Consider the following 21403-nt stretch of genomic DNA (forward strand, 5'->3'; position numbering starts at 1 on the left):
CTAACTCTTCCAATAGGATCTACAACTTACTGCCTTATCAGACAGTTCAGTCTAGTTTTGAACCATTCTAATTTTGGGGAGTATTTTTTTTTTAAAGCAATCGGGGTTAAGTACCTTGCTCAAGGTTACACAGCCAGTTAATTCTGGGTGTGGTGCTGAGTGTCTGAGTCCAGGATTTGATCTCCAGGTCATCCCAACACTGGAGCTGGTGCTCTTACTCGCTGAGCCACCTGGCCGCCCCAAAGTGTCAGATTGATATTCTTTTTATTTTTTCAAGCAATCGGAGTTAAGTAACTTGCTCAAGGTTACATGGCCAGTTATTTCTGGGTGTGGTACTGAGTGTCTGAGCCTGGGATTCGATCTCCAGGTCATCCCAACACTGGAGCCGGTGCTGTTATTGGCTGAGCCACCTGGCCGCCCCTGGGAGTATTTTCAAAATATGTTGCTGAAATGTTTATCTAATTTACACCTATGGTTCCCTGTTCTTCTTCATTCTGGACATAAGCAGGGTGTGTCTAATCCCTGTTCCATATGTTGTAATAGTTTTTTAGTTCCATTGTAGAATTTAGTACTATTCATGTGCACTTATTTTCTATTTTTTATATAGTGCTTTTGTAGTCAGTCAACAATTATTTTATTAAGCATATATGTGCCCATAACTGTGATGAGTTCTGGAAGTAAAAAGAAAGACAATAGTACAGTCCCTGCCCTCAAGGGTTTTACATTGTAATCACAAAAACTCTATGTATGAAACATATGCAATATAATTGAAAGATAATCTTAGAGAGAGGGCACTAGCAGATTTAAGGTTGGGGGGACTTGGAAAGACTTCCTGAAGAAAGGAGAATTTGAGCTGATCTTTGAAGGAAGCCAGCAAATTCAGCAGGCAGAGGTGAGGAGGGAGGACATTCCAGGAAAGGGAGAAAGACGATAACAAAGTCCAGTTAGGAGATAGAGTGTTGTGTGAGAGGAATAACTAGAAGATTTGTGTTGTTGAATCATAGATTATATGGAGGCAAATAAAATGTGAGAATATGAGAAAGGTAGGAAGGGGTGAAGTTGTGGATACTTTTATGTTTGACCCTGGTAGTACCAGAGAGCAGTTGGAGTTTATTGAGTAAGGGGTAGTGGTGTTGATGAATGACATGGTTAGACCCATACTTTAGGAAGAGTATTTCAGGAGCTGAGTAGAAATTGGCTGGAGAGACTTGAAACATACAGAATGATAGAGGGGCCATCTACTAGAGAAGAAGGGATAGAATGGAATCAAGATTGCATATAGAGAGATTTGCCTTGACAAAGAGAAGGGCCACCTCTTCATAATAAGTATGGGTGAAGAAAGAAATAGTAGGGGAAGGCATCTGAATGGTTTTGAGGGGGAAAGAAGGAAAGGGAGCTTTTAGTGAATGACTTAAATTATTTTCAATGAAGTATGAAGCAGTGTCTTCAGATGAGAGGGTTGGGGCTGGGATGCCATGGAAGACTTGAGGAGGGATGAAAAAATTTGGAATAGTTTGTGGTGAGTAGTATAGTGACATGATTAGGGAGGTATAAAAGGAATTGCTTTGTTGTTTTGAAGGCTCAGTTGGGATATACAGCATAAATTTGTAGTGGCCCCACTCAGCACAGCTTTGTGATTTTTTTTCCCATGTCTCTTTTGAAGCATGTGAATAGAAGCTACCTTTGTAGCAGCAGATGGTGGGAGTAATCTAAGGTTGAGCAAGGAAATGCATGATCAGAGGTGGGATAAGGGGGTCAAGGGACTGGTTCACTAAGCATTCAAGATAGAGACGGGAAGAGAGTATAATGGTGATGGTCTGGGAAAAAAATGAGGGATAGTGGGAATGGAGGTCATTATGAAAATGAAGGATAGGCTTAGAGTATCTTTAGGTAGAGGAAAAGATGGAATTGTAAATTTTTTTTTTCATTTTTCAAATGCTTTATTAACTTCTGATTTACATCATTCATTTCTGCCAGATTTTGAGTTACAAATTTTCTCCCCATTTTTCCCCTACCCACTGCCCCAAAATAGCAGTCCCACAGGATATCCCCTTCTCCATTCTGCTCTCTCCCATATTTTCTCCCAAAGCCCCTTTGAACTTTTCCAGTAGGGCGTGGTGTATCTCTATGCCCTAGTGCCTGTATATCATTTCCCAATTACATGTAAAATAGTATTAATAATAGTATATATATATATATACATATGTAAACATTTGATTTTAAAACTTTGAATTCCAGATTCATTCCCTTCCTCCCTTGTCACCCACCCTTACTGGGAAGATAAGCAGTTCAGTATAGGTTGTACATGTGTGGCTAATGCAAAACAATAACATAGTAGATATATTGTAAAAGACTGACTATATTTCCCTCCCTCCTATCCCACCTCCCACTTGTTCTATTCTCTCCTTTGAGCCCGTCCCTTTTCAAAAGTGGATGCTTCCAACTTCCCTCCCCCCAGCCTGTCCTTCCATCATCCCCCCTCTGATCCCCTTCCCCCCTATTATCCTGTAGGGTGAGATACCCTATTTAGTGTGTATTTCATTCCCTCCCCGAACCTAATTCAATGAGAATAAGGTTGACCCCTTCCCTTTTGCCTTTCTATTCTTCCCCTCCATTATAACCATTTTCCCTTGCCTCTTCTTTATGAGATAGTTTACCCCATTCTGTCTCTCCCCATCTCCTCTCATTATATTCCTCTCTCACCTCTTAATTTCACCTTTTAAGTATCATCCCTTCCTGTTAAATTGGTCCTGTGCTCTCTATCTATATATACCTGTAAACATATATACACACATTCACATATATATTCATATGCCCATATACCCTCATTCATAGACATATATATATTTCTAATCCCTTCAACTATTTTCATACTGACAGAACTTTCATCAGTTACAATTATTGTTTTTCCATGTAGGAATGTTAATAGTTCAACTTTGATAAGTTCCTTATGATTTCTTTTCCTGTTTAGCTTTTCATGCTTCTCTTACTTCTTGTATCTGAATGTCAGATTTTCTATTCAGCTCTGGTTTTTTCAGCAAGAATGCTTGAAAGTCCTCTATTCCCCTGAAACATGATACCCAGTTTAGCTGGGTAGGTGATTCTTGGTTTTAATCCCAGCTCCTTTGACATCCGGAATATCATATTCCAAGCCCTTCGATCCCTCAGTGTAGAAGCTGCCAAATCCTGGGTTATCCTGATTATGTTTCCACAATATTCAAATTGTTTCTTCCTGGCTGCTTGTAATATTTTCTCCTTCATCTGGGAATTCCGGAACCTGGCTATAATATTCCTATGAGTTTTCTTTTGGGAATCTTTTTCAGGAGGTGGATTCTTTCAACCTCTATTTTGCCCTCTGATTCTAAAACATCAGGCAGTTTTTTTTTTTTTTTTAAAGCAATAGGGGTTAAGCAACTTGCTCAAGGTTACACGGCCAGCCATTTCTGGGTGTGGTACTGAGCATCTGAGCCCGGATTTGATCCAGGTCATCCCGACACTGGAGCCGGTGCTCTTACTCGCTGAGCCACCTGGCCACCCCTAAGGCAGTTTTCTTTGAGAACTTCCTGGAGGATGATTTCTAGGTTCTTACTTTGATCATGGCTTTCAAGGTAGTCCAATAATTTTAAAATATCTTTCCTGGATCTTATTTTCCAGGTCAGTGATTTTTCCTATGAGATATTTCACATCGTTTTTTTTTTTTTTTCTTTCATTTGTTTGGATCAAAACAGCATTTTGATTTCTCATAAAGTCATTAGCTTCCATTTGCTCCAATCTAATTCTGAATCAATGATTCTCTTCAGTGAGCTTTTGTGATTCTTTTTCCATCTGGCAAATTTGGCTTTTTAAGGCATTCTTCTCCTCATTGCCTTTTTGAGCTTCTTTTGCCATTTGAGTTAGTCTATTTTTTAAGCTGTTATTTTCCTCAGTCAGGCTGTTGACTCTCATTTTGTAATTTTCTTGCATCATTCTCATTTCTCTTCACAGTTTTTCCTCCACTTCTGTTATCTGCTTCTTAAGGTCCTTTATGGCCTGTAACCAGCTCGTATTTTCCTTTGAAGCTTTTGGTGCAGGAGTTCTGATTTCACTGTCTTCCTCCTGTTCCATACTTTGCTCCTTTTTGTCCCCATAATAGGAGTGTAATGTTGGAATCTTCTGTCTGCTTTGTTTCCTTTGCCTGGTCATGTCGCCCCTTAGTCACTTGACCCTTGGGCTTTTTGCCACAGTAGGACTCTGCCACCAGACAGGGGAGCTTTTGTCCCAAATACTGGGGTTTTCTCAGCTGACGGAGGTATTAGATGGGTGCCCTGTCTGAGGCTTCCACATGCTCTGCCAAGCTGGACACACGCCCCAGGACCTCCACCTTAGACGGCAATCCAGATCCAAGCAGGTTAAAGCAAGAGCGATTACCCCTCAGATTGGTTGCTTGGTTCCCCTACACTCTGCAGGCCAGGAGCTGAAGCTGCCACACAGCACTGGCTGGCTGTGCCTGTGTCTCAGCGGCTTCTTGCCCTGGGGGCAAAAGCCAATGCACTCCCACTTACTGCGTCCCAACATCCAGACTGCACTGACTTCTCACTTTGTCCTCTGCATCTATGTGTTGATAATTCTGGAAATGGCCACAGCTGCTGCTGATCTGGGTTCCCTCAGGCAGGCGGCTGGTCAGGCCCACCCTGGGGCTAAAACCTCAGGCTCACGGGGGCCTGGGCTCGGCTCCCAAAGTGCTGCGCTGGCCCGTTCCTGCCAGCCTGCCAGAGTGTCCTCAGTGGGAGGTTAGCTTCTCTGTGTCATTTTGTGGGTTCTTGATTGTAACAATTATGATGAGATGTTTCTTCAGTTGTTAGGTGTGGATAATGTTATTTATGCATTACCTAGGGACTAATGTGCAGAATGCGCTTTATGTATCTTAAGTGTTTTGCAAAGTTATCTATTATTATTTGGGAGAACACCCTAATGATTGCTCAATAAAGGAACCTGGGAAAATGAATAGACCTGGCAACTTGAGCTAGAAAAAGCGTGACTGGATTTTGGATATCAGTTAGGTGAGGCTTTGCTCATCTCTCATATCAGAAAAGAGGTTGAGAGGTTCAACATGTTACATGGATTTTTAAATCAGAAGAAAATAGGCTGTTTTGTGGTCTTTATATGTAAGTGGTTGGAGGAAGATCAGATCTGGCACTAATAACATCTACTTGTTCACAACATATGACAACTAGTGAATTTGAGTTAGATAAAGGTTAGGATAGAACTTCTGAGAGAAGGAAGGATAGATTGCCAGGGAGAAATGGTATTAACCTAGGTCAGCATCAGGTTGACACTTACCTTCTTCAGTCATGAGCTCCACACCTAGAAATAAAATCATGAAACAGATTTTTCAGTGCTAATTGGCCATGCCAGCCTACTTTGGTGTAGGATCCATAGAGTTTGATTTAGCCTCCATTCTCAACAAGACTGGTTTGAGTTTTAATTCTCAAATAATAACTATCAGTAGAAGAGAAGAGTTGCTAAGAATTTTTAGACATAGCTCCATTTTACAGGTTGCCGAAGATGAACATTAACTTTTGGGACTTTATATAGTGGTATGACTTGCTCCTTTTATTTAGGGAAACAGGGATTTGTAACAATATAGTTACTACCAATAAAACATCATAGAAAACCTAAAGTAAGTGGTGAGCATATTTCACAGACAACAGTATAAGAGGGTGAGGCTTGGAAATTGAATATTTTTCTGCAAAGGGAAGAGCCAGGGTGGATCAGGGTGGTGGCAGTGATAACCAATGTAGCAGGTGAGCAAGCCTCGGGAGAAACAATGTACGGAATGGGGGAGTTAGTCTGAGACTGAAAAGCACCTGGAATTTATCACCAGGAATCTTTGTGTGGCACAACCACTTATAATTAATTTTCTTCAAGACAGATAACCTGTCTCTTCTGTCCTATTTAGTTTGCATTTAGCATTTTGAAAGGACTAAAATTACATTTCTTTGAAGGTATTTTCTAATAGTTTACCAAGTAAGAATAACTCTTCCCTTGAATCACCCCACTCCCCTACCCCCAATCCCAACTAGGTTGTTTTATTGCATATGTAATTTTCATATATAAAACTGATAAATTATAATCACCTCCCATTTACTTTCTTATACTACAGTCCTGTTGGGTTCTTCATTCATTCAGCACTTTGAAATTCCATAATGAGCTCAACCTAAGAAATGCAGTTGAACTAACAAAAAAGAGTCTAATTGAAGACAAGGAAATGCCTGTCAAGGTGGAGGCTGCAATAGCTCTTCAATCATTAATTTGTAATCAGGAACAAGGTATGGTCAAAATCTTTTAAATGGTACTTGTTTATCTCCCTTCCCCCTTAAATTATTTTCTTAATATGCTTTCTTGTGTCTCCCAAAAGTTTCCTTTATCTTAGTGTCCAACCTCAGGATTGGGAAATGAGTGCTAGTTTCTTATCTTAATAACTCATTGTAACTAAAGATCCCTGAGGATCTTTAGGAAAACTTTGAGACTGTAGGATATTAGAATGAATTTTGTGTTTGTTGTGGTGGAACATGCTGTTCAGTGTTTCCCTGAAGTATGTTATTATGGAAAGAGAACTGGGTTGTATGGTAGAAGACCTGAGTCATATCCTCAGCCATGCCATTAATTAGCCGTGTTACCTAGGATAAGTTACCTAGGATAGACTTTATCTCTATGGACCACAGTTTCCTCATTTGTAAAATGAAGTTGGAGTACATAATCTCTAAGGAATCTTTCAGTTCTAAAATTATTATTATATTATTGTACAGTTTCAGGGCTAGAAGACCATCTCGTCTAATCCATATTTGAACAAACATCCTTTGTAATATACCCAACAAGTGGTCATCTAATTTTTGTTTGAAGAGCTTCAGAGTAGGGTAGCTGCTCCCTTGAGTCAGTTTCTTGCACTTTTTGTTACTTTAAATAGGAAGATTTTCCTATATAAGGACCATTTTTTCCTTTTTAAAAAATGTCTATTCGGGGTACCTATGTGGCACAGTGAACAGAGCACTGGCCCTGGAGTCGAGGACTTGAGTTTAAATTGCAGCCTCAGACATTTAACACTTACTAGCCATATGACCTTGGGCAAGTTATTTAACCCCAATTGCCCTGCCCTCCCCCCTCCAAAAAGCAAAAAAAAAGTTTTTTCTTTGCTCCAGGTTTTTCTATTTGGATCTAAGCAGAACAGCTCTACTTGCTTCCATATAAAAGACTTTCAGATATGTAAAGCCATTGTCATATTCCCCCTTTAGTCTTTTATTCTATGTACTAAACATTTCTTCAACCAATGTGCTGTGATCTCATGATTTCCATTCTGGTCACTCTCCTTTGGATACTTTTTACCTTATTGATGTTTCCTTAAATTTGGTGCCTAGAACTAAATTTATTTCTTCAAATGAGCTCTAGCTAGGGCAGGGTACAGAGGGAGTGTCACTTCCCAAGTCTTTAACAAGTCAAGGGTGAATAACAACAACAACAAGACCACGTTTTTGGCTCATATCCAAACTGTTCACTTATTTTGGGTTGATAGTTACTAATACCTCTAGATTAGATGAACTGCTCTCTATTATGTGTACTTGATTTTTTAAAACTTAAGTGTAATACTTTACATTTATGTTTATTAAATTTCTTACTAGATTTCCTTCAGCCCAGTTTTCTATCTTGTGCAGCTCTTTTTGGATTCTGATTCTGTCATCCTCACTGTGTTAGCTGTCCCTTCCAGTATGAGTTTTTGATATCTTTAGATAGTGAGTAGCATACTTAAAGAGAACTCTTTAAAAAATAGATGAATACTTATTGTTCTATTTATATAAGAAACCTTTGAAGTCAACTTCAATCTTCATACATTTTCTGCTTTATCTGTTTAAATGTACTAGAATCTAGTTTTGACCCATTTACTAATGTTAACTGTGGGACATTGACTTGATGTTGGGCTAGAACTGTGGAGAAAGATGGTAATAAGACTGGTAGGGAAAATCCTTAATAATTGGAAATAAGGAAATGCTGATAATTGTGTTGTATATGTACATACTGTTGCCAGAACTTCCTTATTCTTCCTTCTTCAATTTCCAGCCCTCTCTTCTCTCAGTTGATTAATAGAATGTGTAGGGAAACATAACTTGGAAAGCATAATGAAAATTTCATCAGTTACTCTTTTTCTGTTTGAATCTAGAAGTATAATATTTTTACTATGTACTTTTAAATAAAATTAATGTTTCTGTTTGCTTCACTGAGTAATAACATGAAGTCAGATTGTTTGACTCACTCTCCTTTTGAATTTTTTTATTTTACTAATTTTGTTTTTTTGTCTAATTGAATTAGCCAAAGAATATGTGAAGCCACATGTGAGGCCTGTCATGCAAGAACTATTACATATTGTTAGAGAGACAGAAAATGATGATGTTACTAATGTCATCCAGAAGATGATCTGTGAGTACAGTCAAGAGGTGGCTACTTTTGCTGTGGACATGACCCAGCATTTGGTAAGATAGAAGACTTCCATTCAAGACTAAAAGCAATAACATGATTTTCTGGTTTTTTTTTTTAAATAAGCCCTGCCAAATACGAGTAAATTAAGTTCCTAAATTTGTAGTTTAGTCATAGCTGTGGATATAATTGAATGAAAAAACAAGTCACTATAGAAATGATTGTTTGATATAGTGTTAACCTTTCATGTCAGGATTTTTTTCTCTAACTTGCAAGCTTTCCAGTTTTAATCAGAAAGTCAGCTTATAAAAATAGAATTGGAATGCTGTGTTGTACCCTCATTGTGCTGTGAAATGATGTTATTTTTTTTCTAATGTTAGGATAAATTAATTTTGTGTTTATACGGTTTTGAAATTTTTGCTACCCTTGTAACAAAATTTTGAAACTACGTATTCATTAAGCTTTTATAGACCTTCCCAATGACTACTTGATTTGGGGTTTTTTTATGTAACACTAAAATAAGGTGTTTTTTTCTTTTAAAGAAATAAAGGCTATCATAAATTCTGGCATTGTTTAAAATGTTTGTAAATGATATTAATTGCTGTCGACTTCATTATTTGGGGCTGATTATTAAGTCTGAATAATCACAAATTCATTTCTCCTCCTTTTCCACTCTGTTCCTTGCTTTTTCTGTGTTCACCCACTGTGGTGGAAGGTTTAAAAAAAAAGTTTAAAGTTCATATCTTAACTTTGGTAAATGGGGGTGGCTAGGTGGCGCAGTGAGTAAGAGCACCAGCCCCGGAATCAGGAGGACCCAAGTTTGGTTCCTGTCTCAGACACTAAACACCCACACACAAAAATACTAGCTGTGTAACCTTGGGTAGGTTACTTAACCCCAAATTGCCCTCCAAAAAGCAAAAAAAAAAAACCCAAAAAACTTTGGTAAATGGTTTGGATGAAGGAAGTTTTGTTATTGTTTGTAGTATGACAGGGTGCTGATATTTCCTCTTGATACAGATAATAAAATTTTGGCCACATTTAAAATATGATAGATTGCTGTAACAATAGGAAATAGTATGATTCAATGGACAGAGTCTAGACTTGAAATTTTGAAGAGTACTTCCTCATGTGTCCTCATATGACAAATGTCTTTTATATATAATCTTTTACAAGAAGGAATATTAAAAAAAACAACTAAATATTTTCATATTACAGGCTGAGATATTTGGCAAAGTTCTTCATAGTGATGAATATGAAGAAGTAGAGGACAAAACTGTTATGGCTATGGGAATTTTGCATACTATTGACACTATTTTGACAGTTGTGGAAGATCATAAAGAGGTATGTTTTCTCAAATCTAATAATTAAATTTAAACCATTCTGTTTTATTACTGTGTTAAAATTTTACATAAATTGAAAGAAGAGATAAAAAAGTTAATAAGAATGTACATTAAATTCAAAACCTTCTTTTGATATTAGATCTCAATGTTTAAGAGTAGTGTATTTTAAAAATCTGAAACAAGAATAATAAAGATCAGTTACAAATCATTTTCATCTGTTTACACTTTTGAAATGATGATGGTCCTGTTTATATGCTGAAGTACTATCTAATATTTAATTGTAAGCAAATTTGACAAATAGAATTCAATGGTTCTGTTTTAGTCTCTTGATAAGGTCTTCTCTTTGTGATGCCAGTCAAACAATAAATATTTATTAAGTTCCTACTGCTAGGCACTGTGCTATGTTCTGATGATACAAAGAAATGTAAAAGATAGTCCTCTACTTTCAAACATTCTTAGTCTAATGGGAGAGACAACCTTCTAACAATATATACAAATAAGCTATATACATGATAATTTGGAAATAATCAACAGAGGGAAAGTCAGTGGAATTAAGAGGAATAGGGAAAGGCTTCCTGTAGAAAGTAGGATTTTTTTTTTCTCTTTTTGGAGGGCAGTTGGGGTTAAGTGACTTGCCCAAGGTCACATGGCTAGTTTTTGCATTAAGTGTCTGAGGCTGCATTTGAACTCAGGTCCTCCTGACTCCAGGGCCGGTGTTCTATTCACTGTGCCACCTAGCTGCCCCCTGAAAGTAGGATTTTAGCTGGAACTTGAAGGAAGGTAGGGAAGCCAGGAGGTGGTGATGAGGAGAGACAACATTCCAGGTATATGGGACAGCCAGTGAAAATACCTACAGTAGAAAATAGAGTCCATTGTCATCAGATTGCAGAATACAGGAGATGAGGTGTGACGTGTAAGAAGACTGGAAAGACTGGGGTAGACTAGGTTATATTTGTTCTTGTAGGTGATAGGGAGTCACTGAAATTTGTTGAATAGGGGAGATGACATAGTCAGACCTATGCTTTAGGAAGATCACATTTGAGTAGAAGATAGATTGGAGTGTAATGAAATCCAAGGCCAGCAGACTGTTGCCATAGTCCAGATGTGAAATGATGAGGACCTTCGCCAGGATGGTGGAGGAGAGGAGAGAAGGGGGAATGTGGGAAAGAGATAAGAAGCTAAAATCGACAGGCCTTGGCAATAGATGATATATGGGGGATAAAAAAGAATGAGGAGTGAAGGATTACTGAAAACATGATGGTATCCTCTACAGTAATAGAGAAGTTAGGAACTTCATTATTTTATCTCTTTTTCCTTACTGAAATTATATGTTATAAATAGGTATTGTATTTCTTACCTTTCTTGCTGGTAGGTGGGGGCTGAGGGAGAATTTGGAACAGAAAAAAACATTTTAACAAATTCAAATAAAAAAATGAAATTTGGAAAATTTATATATAAGCCCTTTTAATTTTTTTTTTAAGCAAATGGGGTTAAGTAACTTGCTTAAGGTTACACGGCCAGTTATTTCTGGGTGTGGTGCTAAGTATCTGAGCCCAGATTTGATCCCCAGGTCATCCCGACACTGTAGCTGGTGCTCTTACTCTCTGTGCTACCTGGCCGCCCCCCCTTTTAATTTTTTAAAAGATTTTACTTAATTGTTCTAAAATTTATTACCCTGAATAACACAAGAATTTATATTTTTAAAATGTAGATTATCTAGTCCAGCATCCCTCATTTAAAATTTTTTTTGATATCTTTTGATTTTACATTACCTTCATTTCTAGATAACATTTCTTTCCTCCTCTCCTCAAAGAGCCATCCCTTGTTACAAAGAATAAAAAAAGAATGGGGAGAAAAAAGCAGTTGGGACAAAATTAACCAACATATTACCATTGTTTGACAGTATATGTAGAGTTTCATACCCATAGTTCCTTACCTATGCTGCCAAAGAGAGTGCATTTTATAGTTTCTTCTTTAGGGCCCAATTGTGTCTAGAGTAGAATTTAATTTCACTTTTTTTGTTCTTTTAATTTATATTGTTGTCATTGCATATTTTCTTTTTCTAATTTCTTCATTTTGCATTAATTCATATATCTTCTTATGCTTCTCTGTAGTTTTCATATTCATCACTTATTGCACATAATATTTCATTGCATCCATGGATCATAAATTATTTAAGCATTCTCCAATCATTACAAACCTCCTTATTTTATAGGTGAGGAAATTGTAGCCCAGAGAAATTATAGAATCTAGTTCTGTGCCTTTCTAGTCCAGAGTTATTGAACTTTTAACTGTTAGAAAGGAAATACTAATACGTTTTTTTGGGGGGAGGGTAGGGGATAAAGGATATTTATATCATTATATAAATATAAAGGATATATTATATCAGATAATAAAGTGCATATTAGGCATAGATCAGTTATATGTTATATCTTTACATTCTGTGTGTAAGTTTATTTATGTTCATGTGCATGCCCATATACAAATTTTAAAAATATATTATTTTATGATTCCTTTTAGATAACTCAACAGTTGGAGTGCATTTGTCTTCGGATCATTGGTCTTGTTTTGCAAAAGCACGTGATAGGTATGTTCAAGGATTGCATAAAAGAAGTTAGATTGTTTATATACTGGGAAGCTATTCTGAATTCTATTTTTGAATTTAATGTAATGCATTTTATGTATCTTTTTCTTAGCCTCATTCTTTCAACAAAGGGAAATTTGTTCTCTATTAAGTTTCCTAATCGCTTTTCTGATTGGATTTCTGATATTAAAATATACATTGCCATTTAAAGGCAATAGGATGATATATTAATTGAAGTAATTTTAAAATTTTAGTGAATTTTTTAAGGCACATTTTAATAGACTTACATGTTTAGATTGAAAGTAATTGTCATAAGGATTCAAAAATTGTAAGAGAGACTAGATGCCCGACACATTTCTTTCCAGCTCTGTGAAAATGAGCTGTTTGCTTGGTTGTTTTATTGGAAGACAAAAACTTTTAAACTTGTGTTTGTTTTTGTCTGAATAAAAGTGGGAGTTCTTGCTGTATTATGTGGGTTGGAATTTTGGAGGGTAGACTGTTTTACCATAGAATCAAGGACACAGATGAGACATTCTAAGGAAATTAGTCTTTAGCTAGTGAAATATAAGAGTAGGGCAAGGGTTTAGGAAAACAGGAGCACCAATTGCCTGTTTTTCAGCAATTGTGGTGTAGCTCAGGTTCCAAGTCTTGCCTATTCTAAAAAACAAAACAGAACTTTTATTAGGCCTCAGCTTCGTTTTCTCACTCATATCTCAGGCCTATATAAACTGTTTTCTAACTTTGCTTCTCCACTGCTATAACTCTTTCTGCAATTACCAATGATCTTTTAAATTGCCAAGTCTGATTATTTTTTCTCAATCATAATCCTTCTAGACCTCTTTAGGTAGGTAGCTAGCTAGCTAGAGAATTTGTTAAATGCTTACTTTATCTCAGGCACTGTGCTAGACTCTGAGAATACAAATAAATGCAAAAAAACACACATAAAAGGGAACTGAAAAGTGCATCTGAGGTGTCATGGCCTGATCTGAGTCTGAAGAGAGCAATATGGCTGTCATTGATTGCTTCTTCAAATAGAAATTTGGGAAGAAACTCTTGGAGGAAGAGGCTATAGGAATGGAGTCATTGCCAGTGTAAGAATGCCACCAGCATAGAGGTGGAAAGGTTATCTGGAGAGTCATGGATTGGTCTGAGTTTGAACAGAGCATGAAGGATGTCTGGGATTGGTGTTTCCTCAAATGAAGGTTGGGAGAGGAACTCTTTTCTCTCTGGGTTTCTGGATTATTTCTTAGATCTCCATCTTTCTGTCTGATTGTTCCTTGAGTTCATTACCTATATCACTTGTTCTGACCATGGATGTAACTCAGGGCTCTGTCCTGGGTCTCCTTCTCTTCTCTTTTTATATTTCTCATTTGGTGATCACGTAAACTCCCCTGGCTTTAAGTACCATCTCCATCTAGATGCACATGCATGTACACACATAACCCTATTCATATATGTAATCTGCACACATCTACACATGTATGTACATATATGCACATATTTATATCTATACACGCATATTCTATACATGTATACACACATATAGATTCACCACTACCAAAATTAACAGCTGACCAACTGCCACCAACAAGTAGATAAACACATGGGCACTAGGTGTGACAGTACTTCCACAGCACTGGTCATGTTTTTAAACCCAATTCTCACAGCCACCATTCCAGACACCGGTTTTTATATCAAAAGAGCTAATCATCCCCACCATTTTCTACCTACAGTGCGGGAAAGTAAGGCCAGCCAAGCAATAGGGCATCTTGAATGAGAGAAGGGAGGTAAAAGTGACAGGCAAGTCAAACCATCACTGCTACTTTGACCACTGTCTCCACTCAGATCCTGGTCGATCCCAGTATCCTGAGCTCAAGAACATTGGGAATGACAGTGTACTCCAAATTACCAGACCTGCTTCCGGTTGAGACAGTACAGGCACCATTGAGAGGGGAAATTATTGTGGAAAAAGGGCCCATCTTTTTTTAACACTCTGTAGCAGCAAGCACCCCAAGCGTCCCCAGGGTTTGCTGCCAACACAGGTTCTTGGATCTGCTTTGATAAAGGAAAGCAACTCAAAATGGTTTAACAAGCTTACTTTAATCAGTCAAACATATACATTGTTTACCTAGTTCAGGGGAAAAAGGTCAGCACCCCGAACTTCAGAATATACAGACAGAATTATCAAGACAGAGAAACAGATCAAGTAGACAGTTTCCAAACTGTCCAACCATTACATCCATACCAAATCAACATCTGGGTTTCAACATCTGGGTTTTTCAAAGCCGAGGTGGGGCTCTCAACAACGGCTTCCCAGAATCCAGATCAAATCACAGAACACTTCTCAAAGTGAGCCCCCAAAACAAAGCTACACATCAGGGTTTATATAGCCTTCTCCTGGCTCAGAGAATGTAACAACCTTGTTGACTCACTGGCCAATCAAGAAGTATCTACTGAAAAGCAAGCCTCCCACCCCAGGCTCCAGGTGCACTTTAGCCTAGGGGCAGGAAAGATCTTTAAAATTTACATTCCCATTACACACTATTACCAAAAACTGCTGACCATTTGACACCAGCAAGCACAAAGGCATAGGAGCCCTGGGAGTGGCAGCACACGTGCATGCTCCCTCCCTCCTCAGCCCCTAGCCCATTGGTCCTGCTTCAATCCCAGCCCTCATAGCCATCACCTAGAGAAACAACTCTTTTAGAGAATGAACTATCCAGCTCTATCAGCTGCCAACAGGTTGCCACCCACAGCTAGCTGAAGTAGCAAGACATTCTGAGGAATGTGCCAAGCAAATCAAAACACCACCACCACCCTGACCACCATCTCTCTTCAAACTCCTGTGGAGACACCCCAGGACCCTGAATCCAAGAGCCTTTGGAGAAGTGATGATGTCCTGCCAGTGGTTGCAGCCATTAACCAGGGAAGCAGCCCCTGTGGAGAAGCCTGGCGATTGATCCTGCAGCCACAGCTACTGAAGACCCATAAAAGAAAGTTCTTATTACCAAAGTTGTTGGTGTGGTCAAATATTTCAATATCAGAAACTGGTATGATTTTTTTTTCAGTAGAATTAACATTAAAGAAAAGCCATTATTGTATACTTTGCCACTACACCCTAAGAACCATGGAACATTTCCATCTGACTTGAAGGGGAAATCTGTGTGTGTTGTTTCCCCCATTAGAATGTGAGTTCCTCGAGAGCAAGGACTGTCTTCTCTTTTTTGTTTTCCCAATGCTTAGCCCATTGTTTTACACATAGATAAGATTCACCTTAAGAGAGAGTTCATTCATTCATTCATATATCCATGTCTAATCTCTCCTGAGTTCTAGTCATACATTTCCAGCTTCTTACTGTACATTTCAAACTGGTTCTTTGTCAGGGATCTTGAACTCAACATGTCCAAAGCAGAATTCATTATTCTCCTGAAACCCAGGCCTTTTATAGACTGGGCAATTTATGTCAATCACACCTCTGTCTAGATTTGAAACTTTGCTATTATTCTTAACTCCTTTTTCCCCTTCATTTTGCATATGCTAAGTCTTGTCATTTCTACTTGCATAACATCTTTTACATCTTCCTCCTGTTTCCACTCACATAGTTATTACTTTAATGTCCTCATTACCTGTTGTCCTTACTATTGTAATAGCCTCCAAATTGGTCTCCTTTCCTCTTCTCCCCATTCTATTATTCTATCTTCTATAAAATTGCCAAAGTGATTTTTTGGAGTGCATATGTTTGTGTTTATTGTTTATTTTTGGAGGGGGGAAAGGCAAAACATTTGGGGTTAAGTGACTTGCCCAAGGTCACACAGCTAGTTAAGTGTCAAGTATCTGAGGCCAGATTTGAACTCAGGTCCTCCTGATTCCAGGGCTGGTGATCTATTGGCTACACCACCTAGCTTCTCCTGTGTGTGTATTTTTAGATGGATGAGAAGAGTTTGGTTTATTTTTTTATAATTCCAGTAGATGTCAGCAAAAACCAAGTAAATTACATATACATTTTACCACAGAACAAAATACTTTAGCAGAGTAAGTATAAAGGAAAAATTCAGTTGAGTAAGTAACATTTTACATAATGGTATCTTAACTTTCTGGATGGTAAATTTATTTCCAAAGCCTTGAAAATTTGTACAAAGGTAGAATATTTTGTTATGTCCAAAATTAAAGATAAAGCAGCAATTTTTTAAAGCTAGAAACATTAATACTTTATTTTTATATAAAGCAAACTTTGTTCACAGGTCTTCATATAAAAACAGAAAACTTGATTGTACATGAAACCTGCAGATCACTTATAGACAGCTTGCTTTTCTTTTCTTTTTCTTTCTTTTTTTTTCAGTGAACTTTTGTACCTCTTTTTTTCCTTTGTCCAGTTATGCTTTTTTAAGAAGTTCTTTTCAGCGAATTTTTTTTGTGCCTTTTACCATTAGGTCAATTATGTTTTTTAATGTGTTATTTTCTTCACTGTTTTTATACCTCTTTTGCCAAGCTATTAATTCTTTTTTCATAATTTTCTTGCATCACTCATTTCTTTTCTTAAGTTTTCATCTACCACTCTTATACAATACAAGAATACAATTTCTACATTGCCTTCGTTTGAAAATGTACATCTTATTCTGCATCTTGACTCTGTCACCTCTTTAAAGAGCTAGTAATATACTTAATCACTAGTTCTTTGGAATCACAGTTAGTTGTTGCATTGATCAGAGTTCTCAAGTCTTTCAAAGTGTTATAACATTGTTACTGTATAAATTATTCTGCTAGTTCTCAGTTCACTCTGAATAAGGTCTTTCTAACTTTCTCTGAAACCAATTATTTTATCATTTCTTATGGCATATTAATATTATATTAGATTCATATACTATCCAACAGATGAGTGACTCCTTAGTTTTCATCTTTACCACTACAAAAAGAACTACTGTTGATATTTTTGTACAGTTGTTTCCTTTTCCTCTTCCTTTGATCTCTGGGGATAGGCCAATAAGTGTCCTGGCCGGGTTAAATTAAAACTACTTTTTAGAGTGACTGAACCAATTCATTAGTTTTATTAACAGTAAGTTAGTGTACCTGCTTTCCCACAACCTCCCCAAAAGTTATGTTCTTTCTCTGTATCTTTGCCAATCTGATATATGAAGTGACACCTCACAGTTGCTTTAACGTAAATTTATCTAATTATTATTAATTTGGAAGATTTTAAAATATTTGTTGATAGCCAGAGAAATTCTTATTTAAAAACTGAACACATAGTAAAAATATTTGCTGGATAGTGTTTTTGCATTTATTAGTGGTAATATTTTGTCATATATACACATGGTCCAGAGTAGAGGTTTATAAAAAAAAAATTGGCAGATTGTATCCTGATGGAGAAATCTAAGGCAGAGTAACAGTGAGTAATTTTTCCAACCGAGATCACCACAGGGAGATAGCCAGAGAGGTCTGAACAAACTGGGGACAGGGTTATGTGCAGAGCATACCAACATCTAAGGAGAGGTTGTGAATGAGGACAAGAAGAGTTCTGAGACACGTACCAGGACATTCCCAGATTTATAACAGTGCACCACAAGAGGGACAGGTACAAATTGGTAGCTTTGTCACCCTTTGCCCATTGCTAGATCACAGATCCAGGATGTATTGAGGAGACATATACGTGTAGGAGAGTTCACTCCTTCCATATACTGCCCCCACCCCCACCTCCACACACATAACATCTCAGGCCCTAGGAAGTATATTGAGAGAGGAATAAGTTCAGAAAGAAGTGGCAGTGGTATGGCTCAGATACCAGGACAAAGTGTCTATCAGATCCGTCTGCCAGGTCAGTCTGAAGCTGAAGAGGAGTAACCAAGACAGAAATCCCAGACCAAAGTGGAATTTGCAGTTCTCTCACTCTGAAACAGCAGAGCTTCCCACCTAGCTAACAGAGGCTGAGTAGTCTGCCATTGCTGACACCCAAAGCCAGGTCAGGAAGTTAAAGAACTCAGAACCAAGGGAGGCAGCAGTTAGACTTTGCCCTGGATCAGACCATTTGGGAGCATGGAAAGCCTGAGCTGTCTCTGAGATCCTGGAACTACATAATAATTGTTACCCAAGAAAACAGCAACAGGACCAGCCCAGACTTTCCTTACCATAGTACATGTAACAGAGTCCTAACATCAAGTTCACAGTCAAGGCATAGACTGGAAGAATGAGCAAACAAACAAAAAAATCCCATCAGGAAAAGCTGTTATGACAGGGATGCTCAAGACATAAAAAAGATATTAATGACTGCAAAACACCTACAAATAAATCCTCAAGGGAAAATACAGCTTGGGTGCAACTTCAGCTAAAATTCCTAGAAGAGTTGAAACAAGAATTTAAAATGGTTTTGTTAATGAAATGAGATACTAGAGGGGAAAAAAAAACTGCAAAAGGAATGAGAGCTTTGGAAGAAAGAATTGAAAAGGAAGTAATTCTATAGCAGAAGTGGTACAAAACCTAGCCCAAGCACCGAACTTAGGATGGGCCAAATAGAAGCCAATGAATCACTCCATGAGAAAATTAAGAACTCTTAAAACAAAGTCAAGACTGGGAAAAAAAATGCAAGAAAATGGAAGATATCTCAAAGAAAAACAACTCACCTGGGAAAAAGATTGAGGAGGAAAAACAAATTAGTAATCTTTGGACTACAGACAGTACTCACTTTAAGTAAATTTGCATTATGGAAATTCGAATTTTTGTAAAGAATTCTGAAAGAAATTTGCATTCAAAATAGCTGATGAGGGTTGGCTATTAGGTTCAGCAGGAACTCTGATCTTTATCTTAAGACCAGAACCTGCAATTCAGTCTGGAAAGAATTCAGCCCAGGCTAACTTGGAGCCAAAGTTGTAAAAGTTTATTATATGCCTTACAGTGGGCAAGGATCCTTAGGGGACCTGCAAGCCTAAAGATGACACAGGCATACCTTTTAAAGAGTTAAGGCTATTCATTAGATGTCAGTTAGGCTGACCAGGTGAGAAGAGGGTGGGATTAGGGAGGAGTTAAGGTGGGGCTAGTGTTTAAAGCACATGCAAGTTTTATGTAACTGCACAGGCATATTATCCATGATTCACTGGGAAAAAGCCCAAGTGGGGGCTACCTGGAGGTGTGGTTTTAGGCTTGAAACGTCACTAATTCAGCTAGCAGTCAAGGGCTGACTGAGAAGTGCCCAGTCTGCCACCTATCAGTGTCATGCTTGACAGGATTGATGTTTGGGAACCAAGGTTAGCAGAGAGATAATTGCTTAAGGAGTTAACCTAGAGATGGGGTATTGAAGGATTCACGGGGGCAGCAGGACACTATACAAGGGGGAGATAATGGTTGCCTAAGCTGGAATGTTTATAGATACTTTTGTGAAGGATTGATAGGTGTAGCTTGTTATTGTTCCAAGCTGAGGTAAACAATTCTTGAGTTGTTGCTGGGCAGAGTTAATGCTCTGAAGCTAGGCAGAGTACAGGTAGGGAGAAGGGGCAGAGTTAATGCTCTGTGACTGGGGAGGGGAAAATGTGATCTTACAGACTGGTTTTACAAATTGATGTTACAAATATAGATCCCAAGCACCCCATCAGAACAACTATTAACTTTGCTATACAGAGAGCTATATGCTCTCTCCACTCTTGCCCCTCTGTGGGGCATTCCTTAGCCTCCCACCACCCACCTAAAAATAACAAAAAAACCTTGGGAAAAAGACAACCCTAAAAACACCCTCTCCAAATGAAAGCTGAAGAATGGGTGGAGACCACCACCACTGCCAATAGATGTGGGCTTGGCTTGAGAATCTCAGTGCTGAGAGAGGAGACTCGCTCTGCTTCATTTCCCACCCTGCCACTCCCGTGTCCTCCTGCTAATTTATCTTCAGTACTTCCACACTTGGGTACTGCATGTCTGCTCCTGACCCCTGTGTGTTGCTCATCCTCTCCTGTCTATGTCAGATGTCTGCTCCATGACAGGCCTTGTCCCATGTGCTCTTCCTCCTGCTCTTGCTTCTGCCCTGTCCCCATGTGTCCTTGAACTGTGTTTCTTCTTCTGCTTCCTCTACTCGGTTCCCTGCTCTCACATATGCTTGGAGCATGAGACCTCCTTCCTGTGGCCCTCCCTTCTCCATGTGCTTGGACAAATTTGTATTATGTAAAAAATCATTTTATATAGAGGTCTGCAGAACATCACATTAGGTAAAGTGAGAACTGTCTGTCCCTAAATGCTATGACCAAAACAAGAGCCTAAATATCATATATCAAGAAATATTAAAAGAATACTGACTAGATCTTTTTGAAACAGAGGGCAAAGTGGATAGAAGGAGTCCATCAGTCATTTCCTGAAAGGAACCTGAAGTTGAAAATTCTGAGGAACACCATAACCAAAAGAGAATATAATATAAGCAACGAGAAGGAAATAATTCAAGTACTGAAAAGCCAGTCAGTATCATACACAATTTAGCAGCCACTAGTATAAGGGACCAGAGACCTGGGAATACCTTATTCCGGAAGGCAAAGGATATGGACTTATAGCCAAGAGTTAATTACCAAGCAAAACTTAAGTATAATCCTCCAGGAGAAAAAGAGATTTTTGATGAAAAAGAGGACTTCTAAACATTTCTGACAAAAAGACCAGAGCTATATAGAAACTTGGTAGTTCAAACACAGGTTTTCAGAGAAACATAAAAAGGTAAACATAAAAGAACAGTGTGATAGAGGAATAAACAAGGATAAACTACTTACATTTTAATATGAGGAGATGATCCATCAGGGTTCATAGAGGGAAATCTAATTAGACAGAAGTTTTGTGAATGCTTCTGTTATGTTTTGATGATCTTAGAAGAATGGAAAGGGAGGGGAAGAAGAATATACTGGGGGTAGAGGGAAGTTAGGAAAAATTATCTCACATAATTATGGTTTACAGTAAGATATCTATACAAATAAGGATGAAGCATTTGGGGGAAAATGGAAGATAACTTGAATCTCACATCTGAATTATTCAAAGGAGGAAAAAATGTATATAAACATATAAAAATATGTTTCACTCA

The 21403-nt window shown here is 38.0% G+C and overlaps 1 protein-coding gene across 3 annotated transcripts in view; it reads left to right on the forward strand.

Moving 5' to 3' along the window:
* Positions 1 to 21403, forward strand: part of IPO8 (importin 8) — a 214906-nt gene that overhangs the window by 138744 nt on the left and 54759 nt on the right. For all 3 annotated transcript variants that reach the window (XM_069094877.1, XM_069094878.1, XM_069094879.1), the window contains 4 exons: positions 6143 to 6308; positions 8341 to 8501; positions 9661 to 9786; positions 12306 to 12372. In XM_069094877.1, the coding sequence (XP_068950978.1) occupies positions 6143 to 6308; positions 8341 to 8501; positions 9661 to 9786; positions 12306 to 12372 (520 nt within the window). The remainder of the gene's footprint in view (positions 1 to 6142; positions 6309 to 8340; positions 8502 to 9660; positions 9787 to 12305; positions 12373 to 21403) is intronic.

The sequence above is a fragment of the Petaurus breviceps genome, unplaced genomic scaffold (genome assembly GCF_028583685.1).
Source record: "Petaurus breviceps papuanus isolate PSGF00001 unplaced genomic scaffold, PetGlider_PUasm1.0 221, whole genome shotgun sequence".
Classification (NCBI taxonomy): domain Eukaryota; kingdom Metazoa; phylum Chordata; class Mammalia; order Diprotodontia; family Petauridae; genus Petaurus; species Petaurus breviceps.